This window comes from Ictalurus furcatus, chromosome 20 (genome assembly GCF_023375685.1).
Source record: "Ictalurus furcatus strain D&B chromosome 20, Billie_1.0, whole genome shotgun sequence".
NCBI lineage: Eukaryota > Metazoa > Chordata > Actinopteri > Siluriformes > Ictaluridae > Ictalurus > Ictalurus furcatus.
Window position 1 is genome coordinate 17,626,517 of NC_071274.1, and position 19,469 is coordinate 17,645,985.

The 19,469-nt window shown below is 38.0% G+C and overlaps 1 protein-coding gene across 5 annotated transcripts; it reads right to left on the minus strand.

The window, feature by feature from the left end:
* Positions 1 to 632: 632 nt before the first annotated feature.
* LOC128624261 (activin receptor type-2B) lies at positions 633 to 17,061 on the minus strand. Of its 5 annotated transcripts, XR_008388742.1 has the most exons (13): positions 15,616 to 17,061; positions 11,693 to 11,900; positions 11,466 to 11,575; positions 10,663 to 10,814; positions 10,280 to 10,423; positions 9,943 to 10,086; positions 9,241 to 9,386; positions 8,965 to 9,079; positions 8,718 to 8,856; positions 8,046 to 8,176; positions 4,011 to 5,907; positions 3,462 to 3,510; positions 1,367 to 2,847 (listed from the first exon to the last, which is right to left on the minus strand). XR_008388742.1 is itself a non-coding variant. In XM_053651765.1 (11 exons), exons 1-11 carry the CDS (start codon positions 15,665 to 15,667, stop codon positions 5,704 to 5,706), a joined length of 1,545 nt encoding a protein of 514 aa, XP_053507740.1. In that variant the 5' UTR covers positions 15,668 to 17,061; the 3' UTR covers positions 1,367 to 5,703. The 5 variants fall into 5 exon arrangements, 1 of the variants encoding a protein (XP_053507740.1); XR_008388743.1 differs by lacking the exons at positions 1,367 to 2,847; positions 3,462 to 3,510 and adding an exon at positions 633 to 1,056 and having other exon boundaries at positions 5,642 to 5,907; XR_008388740.1 differs by having other exon boundaries at positions 1,367 to 5,041; positions 5,153 to 5,907.
* Positions 17,062 to 19,469: the final 2,408 nt, after the last annotated feature.

Sequence of the window (19,469 nt, forward strand, 5' to 3'; positions counted from 1 at the left end):
ATCAGCAAACTTGAGAAACAGCAGGTTGTGTGCATCACATATGACCCAACATGAGCATCACGTTGTAGTTAATATAAATTGTGATTGTGGTAGACATAAAAATGCACACAGACATGACAATGAAGTGAATTAATTAATGAACCTCCTAAAAAAAGAAACAAGGTAAACGGAAATAAAGATGCCACATATAAACTGTATAATCATGTAGTGCTGGAAAACCAAAGAAAGAGACACACATGCAGCGTCTCACCCACGCAAATCCACTTCCATCTGCATCGGACCTGCGTGGACAGAGAAAGTGGACAGAGGAAGGAAGAGTTGGTGCTCCGGTGAAGACAGAGGAACAGCTATGGAAATTTTCATTTTCCTCATTTTCTACAATTTTAATAGTAAGTAGAGAAAGTCACAAAACAACTTCATATTTAAATGACTTATTTAATATTTAATGAAACGTCACCCAGCCCTATTTTTAGAGCAAGATTTCTATGGCCATGCTTCTCCCATTTACTGCACACTGGAGGAGTCGTCCAAAACACCTAATTTTAGCAGGAAAAACGCTAAATATTTTACACATTACAAGGTCAAAGATACGTAATAAAAATATAACATGCAAAATTGAACATAAAGTTAGATTCAAGTTACAAACTGTGTCAAACATGGTAATAATAAAGCATATTGTTTCAATTAAAAATAGATGTACTGCTTCTTTTTGTGGTGGTGGTGGTGGTGGTGAGGGAGGAGGATAAAATCAGCAGCACACCCCACTATGTCAGTGGCACAGTTGCCTCGCACCTCCAGGGTTGGGGGTTCTATTACCGCATCCGCCCTGTGTGCAGAAAGTTTGCATGTTCTTCCTGTGCTGTAGGGGTTTCCTACCCCAGTCCAAAAGACATGCATTGTAGGCTGATTGGCATCTCTAAATTGCCCATAGTGTGTGAATGGATGTGTGTGATTGTGCCATGTGATAGGTTGGCACCCCGTCCAGGGTGTCCTCTGCCTGGTGTCCCCTGCTTTGTGCCCCAAGTCCCCTGGATAGGCTCCAGGCTTCCCACAACCCTGTGTAGGATAAGCAGTACAGAAAATGGATGGATGGAGGATGGATATATTTTTTTTAGTGCTAGAAAAAAAAAGACGAATAAAAATTTTATTCTTTTAAAACTTAAATGGCACACTGTCCCCGGAGGAAGCACCGGTCCCACTGCAACCCTGACCAGGATCAAGCGTGTACAGAAGAGGAAGGAATGAACGTTCTGGCTATGAGGTTTCAAAAGGTACAAATCCGTGAGCTAATCCCTTACCAAACTGTATTATGGACTGAAATTGATTCCAGTGTGTAGAGCTGCTCATAAATAAGAAATACAATTCGTTAGCTGCACTTAGTGATCTTTAATGAAGTAAAATTCTGGATGTGGCAATAAATTGAAATTACCTGACAAACAGTGAGACAAGAGAATCATACAAGAACAAATAAAGAAGTAAAAAACGATTATATTTACTAAGAACCCTTTAACATTTGGTATCATCCAGTCTGTTTGTGAAACACAGGACAACTGATGATCCTAATTTTATGAGCACCATGGACATGCACACACAGGGCTGTGTACATCCTGTACATGCATATGCTTTAACAACTGTTATTCGTTATTCAGCACTGTTCTAAATACATGCTGGTGGTCTAGAAGATCATGTTCTTTCTAGATTGGGGTGTAGGAAATGACCGCACACAGACATCTGCTGCCTAAATTCTGTGTTGATAACATGTATGATTAACTTTTTCTTTAAATTTTGCACGCATTGAACTGATAGGTACAGGACTAGCATTAGAGTTACACTTTCCAGACTTACAATTTTGGAAAACCATGCCACACAGGTGGGGTTTTTTTTTTTTTTTGTCCTCCCTTTATGATTTCCGATTTTTTTGTTTCAACGCTCTAGGTTTAGGGTTAGGGTCATGAAAAAAAGTGCATATAGCTTCCAAACTTTAGATCTGGAATAATACCACATGTAGAGATTTGCATGCCAGATTCTTTGTGTGTTGACAAACATATGATTTATTTTATTTTGCCGTTTAAAAAAAAGAAAAAAAGATAAACAAGTTGCATTTATGAATCCTGGATGCATAGGACTAGGGTTAAGATTACAGGGAAAAGAGAAGCAACTGCCAAACTTAAGATTCCAGCAGATAATGACTCACAAACCATTGTGTATTGATAACTTTAATGATTTAAAAAATGCAACAAAAAAAACCACAACAATTTATGTAATTTTGAGATGGTGGAAAACTCCAAGGTGTGCAGGCCAAATTCTTTGTGTCAAGATCATTTTCCTGATTTGTAATCATTAAAAAAATTTTTTTGCATGTACTAAACCTAGTTGTAGACATATGGCGAGGGCTGCGCAGCCTTCGATTAACGCTCGTAATTTAGAGCCTCCTCCTACGATAAACCAAAAGACAACAGGCCCTCAACTCCAAATACCTACTCGGGAAAAACAAGGAGTAAGAGGAGCAAGTCAAAAGCAGCATTAGATTTACAGAAATCAGAGCACGTACAGCTTCCAAATGAACAATCTGGCAAAGAGGTGTGCATGCCAAATTTCTTGTGTTAAGACTACATTAATGATTTGTAGCATTAATTAAAAAAAAACCAAAAAACAAAACCCTTCCCTGTATGAAGACTCTAGTAGCACTGCTGATTTAATCCACTTAAAAGAAATGTGGCACAACCTAACATGTAGACAGCTGTCATACTTCATAGGTTTACTTTTAAATCCCTGATGTCAGTATACATTTACGAGTGTCAGTCATGCTGATTGAATTGGCTCAGGTAGAGGTTAGAGATGCTGCTGCTGTTGTATACAGAGTATAACAGTAACACAAATACAATTTCAACATCGGTGAAGGGGGAAAATGTTTGGAAACATAACCATTATTCCAGAGTGGTTCAAATGAGGTAGGTCCCACCTTTTACATAAGTTAAAAAAATAAATAAAATAATAATTAAAAAAAAAGACAGCAATAAATGAGAAAATGCCATCTCTGTGCACAAAAACCACAGACCTGTTGTCTTTACATTAGCTATATTGTGAGCACACAAACATCACAGCACTTGCTATATAAAAACAAATCTCAATCATATAAAAGTAGCCATACATTTCTACCACAAAAACAATACAACACACCTAAATGAGGTCAGAATTGTTATATTACTACTAAACTTCACAAATTCTCAGCAAACACACACACACACACACACAAAGATGCGATTCATTAAGCCTGGTTTTTGAAGGAGCAATAAAAATGAACACGAGCACCATCTCTACTCCACTGAGAGGGACCTACTGCTATTGCTAAAAGCTGTGCGATTAAAAACTACATACACACGTACAAACACACAGACTCCTTACAGTTACCACTCACACACACATCCCTGAGTAGTGTATACATCACAAACAAATCCAACCTTATTAATCCTGAAGCATCAGTGCTATTGCTCATTACATAGGCAGCACCTGTCAATAAAGCACACATCACATGTTCACCTACACACTTTCAGAGACCCGGTCCTAAATATGTAGGCGTAATACTAAAGTATGAAGAGCATAAAGGCATTTCCATGTCACACAATGCTCATTCTGTAGACGCATGTACACTAGAGCTCAATAATCAAAGACTAGTCTTACAAATGTGTGTGTGGTGGCCTGGGAAAGGTCAGATTGTGACATTATATGTGACACTTGTGACAGAGTGTGTGTGCAATATATATATAAAAAAATTCTGAAATCTAAAGGCTTTCCTGAACTAAAATTTGTCAGCACATATATCTCAAACAGAAGTTAAAAGAAGTAGCATTTGAAAATACCGAAAGTGATAAAAGGCAGTTAAAGATTCAATACCAATTCCACTGAAAGACAGACACCGTGCCTACCTCTACATTTATAGACATTAACGGTTATAAATCACAGTAATCACTTTGATTATCAGTGTCATCCACATCAATCTGTATCATCACCTGAGGTAAAAGTCACTCGCAGGCCTCATTATAATCTCTTCACGTGACTGAACTCTGTTCATGCTAGCATGGATGGGGAATCATTTCTGAATCAGTCAGTCAGTTCTGTCAACGAAAATGGTAGGCTGATTGGCGTGTCTAAAGTGTCCGTAGTGTATGAATGGGTGTGTGAATGTGTGTGTGATTGTGTGCCCTGCGATGGACTGGCACCCTGTCCACGGTGTACCCCGCCTTGTGCCCCATGCTCCCTGGGATAGGCTCCAGGTTCCCCGTGACCCTGAAAAGGAGTAAGCGGTTGAAGATACATGGATGGATGGATTATCTTTTTATTAAGTCACTCAAACATTCAAACTCTTTTTCGCTGCCGTCTGTAGTGTGTAAGCACTCCTCAGTTTTGATGATGACAGCTGTTGTCAGAGTACAAATGAGTATTTCACCACGTCACGTAACGATCGTAAGAAAGCCTGATATTCAGTGTGAGAAAATTCCACTCAGCTAGCAGGACTTCAGCAGGATTTTTGCAGGCAGACTAGGCCAAATTAGAAAGTAGCCTAAATAAAAAAAACTTTTTCACATTGTTGTAGTAAAATCTATGTTTTCTTAATGTAGAGATGTATATTACTGGCTATTTGGCTTATTGTTTTTGTATGTTTTACAGAATTTGTTGCAGCGACATCCAAAGCGTTTTCCCAGACCACCACACACATAATCTGCCTGATAAAACTGTCGAAGAACAGATAATCAGAGGCTATGCTATAATATAGCAATACTGAAAATAACCAAAACAGTCCTGCTGCCTTTTGATTCCAGTGTTCCAGACAACTGCTCTCTCCAATTCCTAACAAGCATATCATTCTTCATAAAACACATCAAACACTTTCACAAAGAAACTAAAGATTCTAGCAACCATAAAAGCAGTTGTTTTTTTTTGTTTTTTTTAAAGACCACTGAGTTGTAGGAGACGTGCTCGATCAAACGGAGGTCGGTTTTGCGTAACAGTCTTTAGCTTCTCGCTCCGCTTTGTCGAGTCACTGATCAACAGCATAAAGACAAGTGAGGAATGTAGATTTCACGAGCCAAGTCCTTGAATGGAGGTATTTACGGAGTGGATACAGATATTAGGGAAAAGTAAACTCCCTTACAATTCACATTCGAATCCTGAAAGTCAGCAAAAACATGAGGTAACGAGTGCACTGTGAAATGGTCATCTGATTGCCGTACGAGGCTTCAGCCGCTGTGTTGTGTTTTTATGCTTTCTGAATGCAAGGGGGGGAGGGGATGTACTGTGAGGTTTAGTAAAATCCAAATAAAAATTATGGAGGTAAATCTGTCTGAAAGATATTAAAGATCCACAAGCAAAATGATCAACAACTAAAGACAAACTTTCTTTTTTAAAAAAAAAAAAAAAACAACAAAAAAAACCAAAGACAAAAACATTTTGCTCCTGAAATTCATGGGTGAAACGCCAGAATTCCTTTAGTGAGCACATCTAATGTCTGCACGCACACACTTTGAGAACAAAGTCTGATTTCATCCTTATTATGTCAGTTTTTTATACTTAATGTTTTGCTAGCAGATCTTTTTGTTTAGCTCCATAGAAAATATCAGAAGAGCAGCAAAGTTCACATTACTGGAGAGGTTTGATGTTGGTAGTCTTGCGGTCTCTAGTTCCTACTTCACTGATGGACAGCATTCAAATGCTCGCCTCTTTGAGTGGTAGAGCTGAGTCGCTATCGATCATAACCATGGAGACAAGGCAGTCTGAGGTAGAACTGTTGGTGGTGTTGGTTGCCCTGGTGATGGTGATGATGCGTTCTTCCACACAGCCTGCGGACAGACGGGCCTCTGCGTCGTGGTCCCAGCACTCTTCTACTGTCTCACACATATGAGCCATTCCCTAAAAACACACAAAGTATAAAGTCATATTAACGAGAAATCAAACAAAGTAGTAGGGTGATAAAAGTTGTATTTGAGGTAAAATAAATAAATAAATAAAAATAAAAATAAATAAATAAATAGGCTGTCAAGCTGTATTCCTAAATCGTTTATTATTTTAAAAAATGTAAAAAAAAAAAAAATAATAAAATAAATTTTTTAAAAAAATTTTTTAGAAATCTTAGAAATGTGGATCTGGAGACTACTGCATTACTGCTGTAAAAGTCATTACAGATTTAACACAGACTCCTTAAGAACTTCGAATGCAACTCAAACTTTCAAAATACAGTCATGTGGAAAAAATAAGTACACTCCATGGAAAGCTGTGCCTCTTTTTGACATATTTGGACAAGCAAACATTTGATCATCTTTGAAACAGTGCCTATTAATAAAGTAGATATACTTGGAACAAAAAAGGGAAAAAAGCTTTCAATAATTTATTCAGTAGTAATAGAAATAGATGCGATATTCTTCCATAGAAAATGCAAGTACACCCTTGGCCTCAGAAGCTATTATTGCCCCCTTTAGCAGAAATAACTTCTTTTCCCCACCAGCCTCTGACATCATCTGGCTGGAATCTTTGACCACTCTTCCATACAATATTTTTTCAGTTGCAAGATATTTGAGGGTTTTCTTGCATGTCCTGCCCGTTTCAAATCCCCCACAACATTTCAATGGGATTCAAATCTGGGCTTTGACTAGGCCATTCCATAACCCTCCATTTCTTCTTTTTGAGCCATTCCTTGCTGGATGTGCTGGTGTGCTTAGGATCATTATCCTGTTGAAAGGTCCACTTTAAGTTCAACTTCAAATTTCGGACAGATGGCCTCACATTATCATCTTTGATATGACGCAGAATTCATAGTTGAATCAATGACTGCAAGCTGTCCAGTCCCTGAGACAGCAAAGCAACCCTAAACCATAACATTTCCACCACCGTGCTTCACAGTTGGTATGAGGTGCTTCTCCTGAAAAGCTGTCTTTCTTCTGTGACAAGCATGTCTGCTGGTACTGTGACCAAACAACTCTATCTTTGATTCATCTGTCACATTATTCCAAAAGGCCTGGTATTTGCCTCTATGCTCATTGGCAAGCTGTAGTCTTGATTTAATGTTCATTTTAGACAGCAAAGGCTTTTTTCCTGGCACGCCTTCTATGCAGGTCAAATTTGTGCAATCTCTTTCTGATTGTAACAGTTGCAAGACTTTCTAGCAGATCCTATGATGACATTTTGGGGTTCTTGGAGACTTCTTTTTGCATCAGACGGTCTGCTCTTAAACTGAATTTGCTGGGATGGCCAATCCTGGACAAATGGGCAGTCGTTTGAAATCTGTGCCATTTGTAGATTATTTTCCTTACATTGGAATGATGCATTTCAAATAATTTGGATATCTTTTTAAATCCCTTGGCAGACACCTAAGTATCCACAACCTTTTTTCTGAAGGTCTTATAGAACTCTTTAGAGCTTGGCATGATGACACCACATACCCCAATAACAAAGGGAACACCAGACACTAGATATGAGAAGGGTATAAATAGGACAGGTTCCACCTGCACTCCCTAAGCAGGTTCTAATCACTGGCACCCAATCTTAATCAAAACACCTGATTATAATTTTATGGATTTGAAGGTGTGATAAATGTAGCGGTGTAATACAAGTTTTATTTATATAGCATGTTTCCATAGCTGAAGGACACTTTACAATCAGGAACGAACAACAATTGAACTTACAGACAATTTTTTTTTTTTTAAATCCAGAAAGTCAGGCATCTGAAGTGTTCGTGTCAGGAAAAGAGAATGTATTTTAACTGATTTACACAAGGAAATGGAGGATGTTCCAGAGACTTACTTTTTCCATGTGACTGATCCGTTTTTTGTTAATTTAAATTGTGATAATTACTATAAAATGTCAATTTTATGTGTCATTTGAGAGAACGTATCACTGAAACGACTGTTCCAAGGAAGATCGGAAGTTTGCTTGCCAAACAAGTCAAAAAAAGCCAACAATTTCGATGGGGTGTTTTTATTTTTTCACATGACATCTTTTTACGAACTATACGCAAATTTAAAAAAACAAAAAACAAACAAACAACCCTTTACCGGATGTTTAAGCCAGCAGTCCTTCAGCATGGGCCTCATCTTCTTATGGACCACCACATCCTGCAGATCCTCCAAAGATGGGTGGTGACCCACCTCCTCCTCAAATGGGAGCATATACTCATGTACAGACCCTGAACAAGCCAGTAACAATGTTAAAGCAATACCAAAACTGTACTAATATGGTTTCTAACCAAGCCAATGGTTCTGCTTGGTTATCTTCTTGTGAGAGGTGATTACACATCATGTTTTCGTTCTCCTGCACAAATACTCAAACCTTTGGCACCAGAAAACTGAAATTTCTGATTTAAATCGCATGGTTTTTGGTAGAACAACCAATTAAAAAGACACCAACAGAAAGTAACAACACTTAGATGTGGGGCGAGTAGCACTGTTTAATTTATCAATGAACATTTAAGAAGACACTTTGTTGAGAATTGAGTATCTGGAGCAATTTCAGTCAATATAAGCGGTTTGCCTGCAAAGTTATTTAAACAAAGGCACAAGGTTAATCCCTGTGATGACAATGCAAGCTGAAATCAAATTGTCCAATTGTCTCTTGCATTTGTCGAAGACAAGAGAACTAAAACCAGAACTCTTTTTGGGACAGGTGTTGTATTTGTAATTGCCAAACCCGATATCCAGAACCCACTTTTTCCATTTCTATTGACTCACCATCAGCAGCAGTGCAGCGGGACAACAGCTCCCAGAGCACCAGGCCCAAAGCATACATATCAATCCTCAAAAAGGCATCCCTGTGAAAATTTATGGCACCCTCCAGCACCTCTGGGGCCATGTAGCGCCTAGTACCAACCTGAAGCAGGGCACAGATACACCAGGACAATTTTAAGTTTGGTCTCAAGATAGAGGTGTATCTCAAAGAGACTTTGTGAGGTCCTTTGGTTTCAGTATAAACTTTTACCTGGCCATGAGTATCTCCTGGTGGTTTCCCTGGTTCGAAGCGCACAGCCAGACCAAAGTCTCCAATCACAGCAGTCAAATCAGTCCTGAGCATCACATTCTTACTCTTAAAGTCCCTGAGGAGCAAGAGTGAAAAAGGTCACACATTATAGCTGTCTACTAGACACCATGCAAGTGTTTATATTCAAAACAAGTTAAATCTCCATTGAGAGTCATGGCATTTTTGGGTGAAAAATCTACAGTAATCATCCATTCAGGTTAGATGGGTAAATCATACCTGTGTGCGATTGCTGGTTTAGGCCCCTCCGGTCTGTAGGACAGATCCTCATGTAGGTAGGCAAGGCCTCGGGCCATGCTCTCTGCAATGTGGCACAAATCAGGCCAGTTCACCACATTCCCCTTTAGGTAGTCTGCTAAAGATCCCTACAGCACACACAGAGACTCAAAGACATTAGCTGCACTCTATAGAAACCGAATATACTCTGACCCTATTGAGAATGTCATTACATGAGTATCAATGGCATAAAAGAATAACATAATATGCCTGACGCTTAAACATACCTATATTTAAAAAAATATATTCACTAGCTTCATGAAACATACCTCCAACAAATAAAATTTAATTATTGGCATGGAGCCTTGTCATGGACCAATTTATCTCCCCCCTCCCCATAAACTGAGATCCGGACTGCTGGCCATGTCACGGAGTTGAACTGTAGACTAATTTGCGTTGTTAGACTTGCTGGTATTTGTTTTCAAAATGTAAATGCCAAGGTAATTCCATTTTTTCCCTCCAACATCCTCCAAGTGTGGTGATTCAATCATTTTTCTGCAGTTGTACAAAAACATAAACCTAACTTCAGCAGATGAGTTCACTTAAGGATGAATTATCGATGTCTACTGCAGATGAATGACAGAAGTTCAAATGAAAGATGAACATGCTGAAAAGGATGACTGAATAAATGAACGAATGTCTGACCCTTTCGTGGAATTCGGTGATGAGCCAGAGCTCCATTTGCAGGTTGGTTCCTCGTTTTTCAGCAGAGATGTAGCGTAGCAGGTTCTCGTGTCTCAGTCCCTCAGTGAGGTAAATTTCTCTCTCATTCTGCCATGACTGCTTATCCTGGACAACACAAACAATAAAAAGGAAAAAGGCCTGTTATGAACAAGTCTGGTTGTACACCTTTAGAAAAAAAAAACAGACAGACTCAAATTACTTTGTGCAAACCCACCCAAACATCCTGCAGTCTGTTGCAATTCCCATGCATACACTTGGTATGCTACAATCAAATCCAGAACAGCTTTCAGATGCGTACCTGAACAGGGAATATCTTGACTGCAACATATTCGGTTAGTAGCTGAGCCTTCCAGACACACCCGAAGCGCCCCCTTGCCTTCATCTCCAGCAGCTGTAATGGCTTCAGACCCACCAGAGGAGACGGAGGAGCAGGACCCAAACCCTACCAGAACAAAGAGCAGGTAAGCTTAATAACACCACACATCAGACAGAAAAAGAGCATTTTACTATTTTGCAAACATCAATAACAAAAAAAAAATCTGCTTAGGAGTGGTATGGTAACATTTCTTGCACTTGAGTGCTAATGCATGCTCAGTATTATGTGACCATAGACTAGACTATAATAGGCAAATTTTAAAAATTAAATAAATAAAAGAGATAAATAATATAACAATTTCAAACCTGGTTAATGTCGACGTGGCCGTACGGAGCTTTGCGCTGGTGGTAAGTCCAGCATGCAAGTATCAAAGCCAGAGAAAGCACAAGCAGAGGAAGGAGAGAGTATGCCAACACACTAAGCAGAGACAGTCCCACTGGAGGAGGCTGGATCTTCACTGAAACACGCGGCACAAAGCACACTTTAAGCTTCACGAATAAAAACAATAAAATAAAAAATTACTACAACATGTCAACAAGGATGCAAATTTTGAAGCTTAAAGACAGACTCGGTTGCTACATCATTTAGGCCATATAATGATGAGGAAACATCCTAAAAATGAAAGAATGCATAGGGAGTGTAAACTTTTGCAGGCTAAAATGGCACTGCATTAAAAAACACAAGCATGAAATTAAACCAGCAACATGTACATTATACAGACAAAAGTTTGTGGACACATAACCATCACATCCATATTAGGGTCTTTTCCAGACCCTCTACTGTCACAAAGCTGGAAGCACTCAACTATACAGGATGACTGTGTGCTGTAGCATTACAATTTCCTTTCAGTAGAAATAAAGGAGTCCAGCACAGACATGTTCAATAATGACATTGCCCCTGTGCACAAAGTGATCTCCATGAACACATGGTTTGCCAAGGATGGAGTGGAAGAACTCGAGTGGCCTGCACAGAGCCCTGCCCTGAACCCCACTGGCCTTATAGTGTATATTTTGCAGCTGTATATTTTGTGACCATTTAAATTATTTTTTAATATTTAATTTAATGTAACATTCTGTTTTCTGCTACAACAGTCTCTGTGGTGTCTCACCTCCAGGAGCGGTGATTTCGGGCATGTGTGTGAATCTTTCATTGCAGTAATTTCCCTCGCAGCAGCAGAAAAACACCTGAGGGCTTTCCTCTGTGGCCACACACTCCTGTCTGCTCACACACACACACACACACACACACACACAGAAAGAGATGAGGATTTACAGGCTTTAAAAAGAGGCAAAATTAACGTTAGAGAGAATATTATTCTCCTGTGTAATATCTCACCTGTTGTAGCAGTTGAAGTCATCGAGCCAGCAGCCCTTTTTCACCAGGTGTATGCTTCCTGAAGAGTTGATCCAGGACGCATAGCAGTGCTGCCGTTTGTCCTTTTCTCCCTCACATCTCTCATAGCCACTCTGATTAGTCTTCTCAGCTCGCCAGTTATCATTATAATACGCACACTCTCTGGTGCCGACCTCGCCTTGTCCGGGACCTAAGAAACAAAACATATGATAAAATAGATGATTACCACTGAAGCCTAATAAATATAAAACAATGCTTACACATGGACAAATAATATTACTTACTTTGACAAAACAAGACTTTAATAATAGAAGATAATGTTAAATACTACTAAACATCAAGACCACTTTCAATAAAGCCTTAATGGTTGTTTAAGTTATCAAAACCTTGCTTGTAGTAAAGAATACATGCTTAATATACACCAAAGTTTAGCCACACACACACACACACACACTTACTTCTCTGACTTCAGGTTTTAGTTATAAAAGCGGCATATGATATAAATAGAGCTCTTTCAAAGCCTCATCCCTTTCCCATATCCTTTAGCCAGAAACATACACAGAACTGGGTCAGACTGTGTTTACATTAAATGACTGTGCTAGGTCTATGGGGAAAACTGAAGTTGGGGGGAAAAAAAAGTAGATTGAAAGGATTATTTAATGCATTAGAAGGCACTGCCGTTCACACTGCAAATGCAAAGTGTCCCAGATCTGAATGGTCAGCTCTAAAGATATATTTGACCCACATGACATGTGTATTAACTGTTGTCTACTCGTGATCCGATCACCTGAGGCAGATGTTCACACCAAGTGTGAACAGTGTAACATTTTGTAGTAATTTTCAAAATTTAAAAATCAGTCACATGGAAAAAGCAAGTACACCCCTCCATTCATTACACCTTCAAATCCATATAATTAGAATCAGCTGTTCAAGATTGGGTTCTGTAAGGCCTTCAGAAAAAAAGGTTGTGGATGCCTAGGACTCTGGCAAGGGATTTAAAAAGATTTCTAAATTATTTGAAATACATCATTCCACTGTAAGGAAAATAATCTATAAATGGTCGTCCCAGCAAATTCAGCCCAAGAGCAGACCATGTGATGCAAAAAGAAGTCTCCAAGAACACCAAAATTTCATCACAGGATCTGCTAGTAAGTCTTGCAACTGTTAGTGTCAAAGTGCATGCGTCTACAATCAGAAAGAGATTGCACAAATTTGACCTGCATGGGAGGTGTGCCAGGAAAAAAACCTTTGCGAGAAAGACTACAGCTTGCCAATGAGCATAGAGGCAAAGACCAGGCCTTTTGGAATAATGTGCTCTGGACAGACGAATCAAAGATAGAGTTGTTTGGTCACAGCACCAGCAGACATGTTTGACTCTGATCAAAGACAGCTGTTCAGGAGAAGCACCTCATACCAACTGTGAAGCACGGTGGTGGAAGTGTTTTGGTTTGGGGTTGCTTCCCTGCCTCAGCGACTGGACAGCTTGTATTCATTGTTTCAACTATGAATTCTGGGTCATATCAAAGACGATAATGTGAGGCCATCTGTCTGAAATTTGAAGTTGAACCTAAAGTGGACCTTTCAACAGGATAATGATCCTAAGCACACCAGCACATCCAGCAAGGAATGGCTCAAAAAGAAGAAATGGAGGGTTATGGAATGGCCTAGTCAAAGCCCAGATTTGAATCCCATTGAAATGTTGTGGAGGATTTGAAACGGGCAGGACATGCAAGAAAACCCTCAAACATCTCGCAACTGAAAGAACATGGAAGGGTAGCCAAAAATTCCAGCAAGCCTGAAAGCTTGAAAAAGCTCATTTTCCTTGTGACGTTTATCAACTTTATTAACAGGCAGCATTTCAAAGATGATTAAATGTTTGCTGGTATAAATGTCAAAAACAAACCAACAATTTCCATGGGCTGTACTTATTTTTTCACACGACTCTATATAAATCCTCCAGTGGCTCTTTAAGTGTTATGTATAGCTAAGAGGTTGCCCATCCCCCAAGTGGTAACCAATCTTCCACTAACAACTTACCCCCCCGCCCCCCACTTACTTCATGAGAGAGATAGGAAGAAAGCTTACTAAAGCTACTATGCCTTGCGATACTACACATAAAAGTAACAGGATCATTCTAAATGCTCTCTTACTAATATAAGTCATGTGATAAAGGTAAATTGAAACATAAACCTCTCCAATTCTCTCTCTCTCTCTCTCTCTCTCTCTCTCTCTCTCTCACACACACACACACACACACACACACACACACACACACAAAAAGGAGAGAGTAGGAGCTTTATATGCAAGTTTCAGCTCCCCTGTGGAGTTCACTGATCCAGATCACATGGTCACATCCCGGCCTCACAGCTGACACAAAGACAGCAGTCAGGGTGTCAAATTAGCTTTGTATCTCCTGTAGCCTCTGGCAATGTCAAACCAGGTTTCATAATCAATTCCAAAGTATTTGTGGATTACATTTACAGGTAGCCACCGTGTGACAACAGCATGAAACAACGAATCATTTAAGCCCATGCTTCTCAAAGTAAAGTGGGGGCTGTGAAGCGTCGCAAAGTCTTCTGATTTAAAAATAAAAATAAATAAAAAAAAGAAAAGACAGGTGGAACTCACAACACTATCATTTTTTCTGATTTCTTGAAGTTATTATCCAGTTTGACTCATCAGTGGAGTTGAATTAGCAATGCGAGTGCTTTATTAGAGCAAAAGTTTGACTGTCTTGTTGTGTAATTTCTATTATAGTATACTCCATTTTTTCAGGAGAGCACATTTTCAGGTGAAAACTTTTATAGCTTCTCCTAGGCAAAAAAAGTAATGAAATTTTGGACAACTGTACAATTTTACTGATATTCGCATGACATTTTCCAAAAGAGTTTTTTTTTTTTTAAACCCGAGACAGATGTTCATACCAAGTGTGAACAGTGCCTATGATCATTTGTAATAAATATATTTTAATATAGTTTTAACCAGTCAAATTGAATGGCTTAAATCCAAGCGTCAATAGCACAATAAATAAATAAATAAATAAATAAAAATGTTCAGGAATAAAAATCTCTTCAGCGCCAACAAACAATTCATTAGCTGGATTAAAATACATAACTGTATCTGTTATTGTTATTTTATTCATATCCCAGGATATGTAAAACTTCATCATATTCCCATGTAATTGAGAATGATCAACACATTTTTTCCAAATTCATTTTTATAGAACAAAAACCAAAGAAATATACACTCATAAGACAAACACACACAAGCTAATCAGTAGACTCCAAATCATTATTGAACAAAATAATAAAAACATGTGAGAAATATGTGTAATTAATGCAATTAAACTATCATTTATTTTAAACGGTGCATACTTAAATCTAGCAATAATTCTATATAACGTACTATTTAATCAATGCCAGTCTCCATATGCGCTCTAAGTGAAACAGCGCCATCTGGTGGAGGAAAAGGTTTTAATAGTTAAAAAGCAGCTGTTCGTGACATATCTCAAAACTAATTCTTTGTACCTCTATACAGACACACACTCCGCCTCTCTCTGTTCCATCCCTGATTGTTCATATTTTAAGAAATTACAAAGAAAATACAACTGTAAAATAAAAATGCTATCCTAATAATGGCTGAACAGTTCATGACCTGAACACAGAGCAGTAAGCAATACGACTAAACGCCTGTAGAAACAAAAACACTGTCTCATACAGGGGCTAAGAATAATAATAATAATAATAATAATAATAATAACGCTCAAGTATTTCAGTTTGATGGGGTTTTTATAGTGTCATAAGAGGGCTGGATTTGATCATGACTCGTGTTAAAATATCATTTATATTTGGCAACATTAATGTTACACTGTTTATAAATCACAACAACGCCGAGGGAGTTCTTACCTGCTAACAAACTTCCCCGAATAAGTGCCAGTGTCACCCAGCGAGCAAACATATTCCTGCAGTGAGACGGACGGAGACCCGAGAAAGACTCTGTCTTTTAGGATTTTTTCCTCTGGAAAGCATTTACAATAATAATGATAATACTAATAATAATTAACCGCGACACATGAATGCGAACAAGCCGTCCATGTCCTCTGACCACTGCAACAACACCGAGTTAGTGAAGAAAACACTCGCTCCGTGTGAAGAACCGGCAAAAGAAATAAAGTGCAATTTCCCCCAAAATACACAATGTCATATCGACTGTTCCCCAAAACAACGGCGTATCTTGTGCTACAAACTGAATGGAAACATGTCCATTGTTTCTCCGCCGAGTTTCCCAAACACACAGTGGTGCTGTAGAGTCGCCATGGGAAAAGCTCGAGCGCCTCCAAAATGGCTTCCGAACAGCGACCGACGCCATCACAAAGACCCGGATGCTCCTGCGGGTAATAACACAGGCGCTGTGCTTTTAATATAAACACACTACACCTTTATAATCAACTGCATTTTAACAGTAACGATATAAATAATACGAGGTTAATAAAAAAAAGACAAGTATTAAAGGAATATTTAAAAAACAAAAACAAAACCCTCAAATTACTACAAAACACAACTATCATGCTAGACCAGGCTCGAACTGTAACTTTTATTTTATTTTTTGCATTACCAGAGATGGAAAATGTCAAATCTTTGCACTAAATGAGTCTTTTATGTATCTATGAACAAAACCAGGCTCCTAAATGTCCCTGCTGGGAAAAAAAAACAATAGAAAACATCACCATCACATAATTTCTAATGGTTTCCACTACAAATACCACCACAAACCATCAGCTAACCATTAAAATCATTATTGCCATTAGTGGTATCCACTAGGCATAAAATGTCACCAACAGAAGGAAACAAATTACCAGTAGAGACCCACAGGGACCATTACAGTTTCCATTATAACCATTAAAACCATTAAAAATTGTATGTGGTGCGCACGGTGGCTTAGTGGTTAGCACATTCGCCTCACACCTCCAGGGCCCAGGGTTCGAGTCCCTGTGGGGGTTTCCTCCGGGTACTCTGGTTTCCTCCCCCAGTCCAAAGACATGCATGGTAGGCTGATTGGTATGTCCAAAGTGTCCGTAGTGTATGAATGGGTGTGTGAATGTGATTGTGCCCTGCGATGGATTGGCACCCTGTCCAGGGTGTACCCCGCCTTGTGCCCGATGTTCCCTGGGATAGGCTCCAGGTTCCCCGTGACCCTGAAAAGGAGTAAGTGGTAGAAGATGGATGAATGGACAAATTGTATGTAGGGTTACTATTGTTCCCCCAACAGGGGTTTTGTTAATTACACTATAATTGTGTAAAGTGTGTAAATCTTATCAACCAAAGTCAAATCTAACTAACTGTGGCATCTTTTCAACAGTGGCCTTTTGAAGGCTTGATTCCAGGACTGGTGTGTCCCTCTGATATTAATTTTACACATGTATATGAAATAAAGGTAAAAGTTGTTTTAAACACAGGTAAAGAGTCCTTCACAACCATCTATGTGCATATTTCAGATAAATAGCTTAAAATATCTCTACACTTAGGAAACAGCATTTTCCCTGTCCTGTCCCAGCCCACTATAACTACACTTACATTGAAATATAATCATAAAATCATGATATTTTTACATTATTGTGTGAATCCATTTAACATCTCATGCTTATATATATATGGAGCTGGTTAGAATAGAGCTGTAATAGCTTACTTAAATCAACTTGTTTAAACACAGGAAATTGTAATTACATTACATGCGCCCCGCTGCATCTCTGGGTGGTTAATTTATCATTTTCTTTCCTTCCTTTCCTTTTGTATAACTCCTCTTACCTACCTGACCATAGAATTAAACAATGTTGGGATCTTTTTTTTCTATATTTTAAAATGTCAGCTCAACAGCTTTTGTGAAATTCAGTCGTATGATTTGGTCAGCTGGGGACAACTGACAGTAAACTCTTATTCAGCTGACTCAGTTGAATGAATGGAATGTATTAAAACATTATTTTAATTCATCTATTAATGAAACCTGTTGTTTCAGCTATATATATATATATATATATATATATATATATATATATATATATATATATATATATAAACAAACCCCCCCCCCCCCCAAAAAAAAAAAACAACAAAAAACTCAAGCATTAGACTCCTTCCCTTCCCATCTCCTTTTTGAGTAGCCATGATATTAGCAAAAAGCAGAATATCACACAAAAGCAGGGGGATCCTCTCAGCACTGACTGACCCTGCAGGTCATGGGTTTGTCCTTGCTGGCCAAACTTCAGAGGAGAGCTGTATTCTTTGCCCCAGGACCCCTGCATGCTCAGCTGGCACTAACAAACCTTGCATATTCCCTCTTTTATCCTTATTAATACAAAGACTATCCCTTTTTTTGGCTCTTTTGATTAGTCACTAAAATTAACTCAATTTATTAGGACAGAAGCCAAAAAGGCAAAACAAATACACTATTATACTATTAACAAAAAATTCAGGATCATTAAAAAAGAATGAATTAATTATTTTGTGGCTTTTCTGCATTAACTAGATAGCTCTAGATAACTTGGATATATAGCTGAATATAATGCTAGGAATTCATTTACTTCATTTTGTATCTTAATAACCCCTTACAAAAAAGAAAAACATTAACAAACATTAGTTTTTTGGGGTTTTTTTAAAGTGAGTGTATAAATATTAAGTGACAATGACTTACTTAAAAGAAAAGGTGAGTGTTATTGAGAAATGTGTGCCACTGTGCAATAAAATTACATAATTATGAATAATTTAATTCAACTAAATTCTGGGGGGTTTTGACAAAAAAATCATACACAAAACTGTTACAGTTAGGCCAATCTCATCCACTATGCATTTAAAAAAATTTTTTTTGTTCATCATTGTATGTTACCTAAAAAAACATTATCAACTAATGGTTATATCTAGTACCCCTAACGCTGTCTCCTTTGGTTGTCTTTTTGGGGGAACCTTTAAAGTTTCTTTGCAGAATCCCACAACTGAGTGTTTCCCAATCAGAGAGGATATACAGTAGAGGAGAACACATAGTGTGCTTCTATAGATCAAATTGCAAATGTTTTAATACACTGTTGCACTCATGTTTAAAACCAAATAGATAACATATCAAATGGACATCAAATGGACAGCAGGTAGCTTCACTTGAAGAAAATGGGTTCTTCAATGGTTCTTTGATAATGGCAATAGTTATATATAAAACTATGACAATCTAAAAAAGTATTTGTGTGATTTGCAGTTAAGAAAATGGTTATATTATATTATATTATATTATTATGATCTGGTATTATATTCTCACTTCTATCTACACTGTACAAAAAGTAATTAATCAGAGTACTTAAAAAGACAGTTAACTAATTTAGGCAAACTTTACTTAGTACAATTTTTAAGTTAAAGTTTAAGAGAAAAGTTTATGAAATAGTAATTTCCTTGACTTTAGAGATGGTTGTGTAGATGGAAGTATGTGAAAATGTTGCAAATGTTGAAAAACTAAGTGAGATCAGTTTTAAATGAATATGCAAGTATTTGTAAATTGGGCTGTAGAAATATGTGGTTTTTACTGATGGTGGGGCATCATTTATTTACTTATTTTGAAAAATTTAAAACAGCAAGCAATAAATGTATTTTGTGTCAAAGCAATGAAAATCCTGATCACCGTTTGGTTCACATAAAGTGCTGCTGTCCTGATCATGTGATGATTTTTGAAAAAGTGAACTCAGTACTGAAAATTCTTATTCTTATTATATATTTAAATCTTG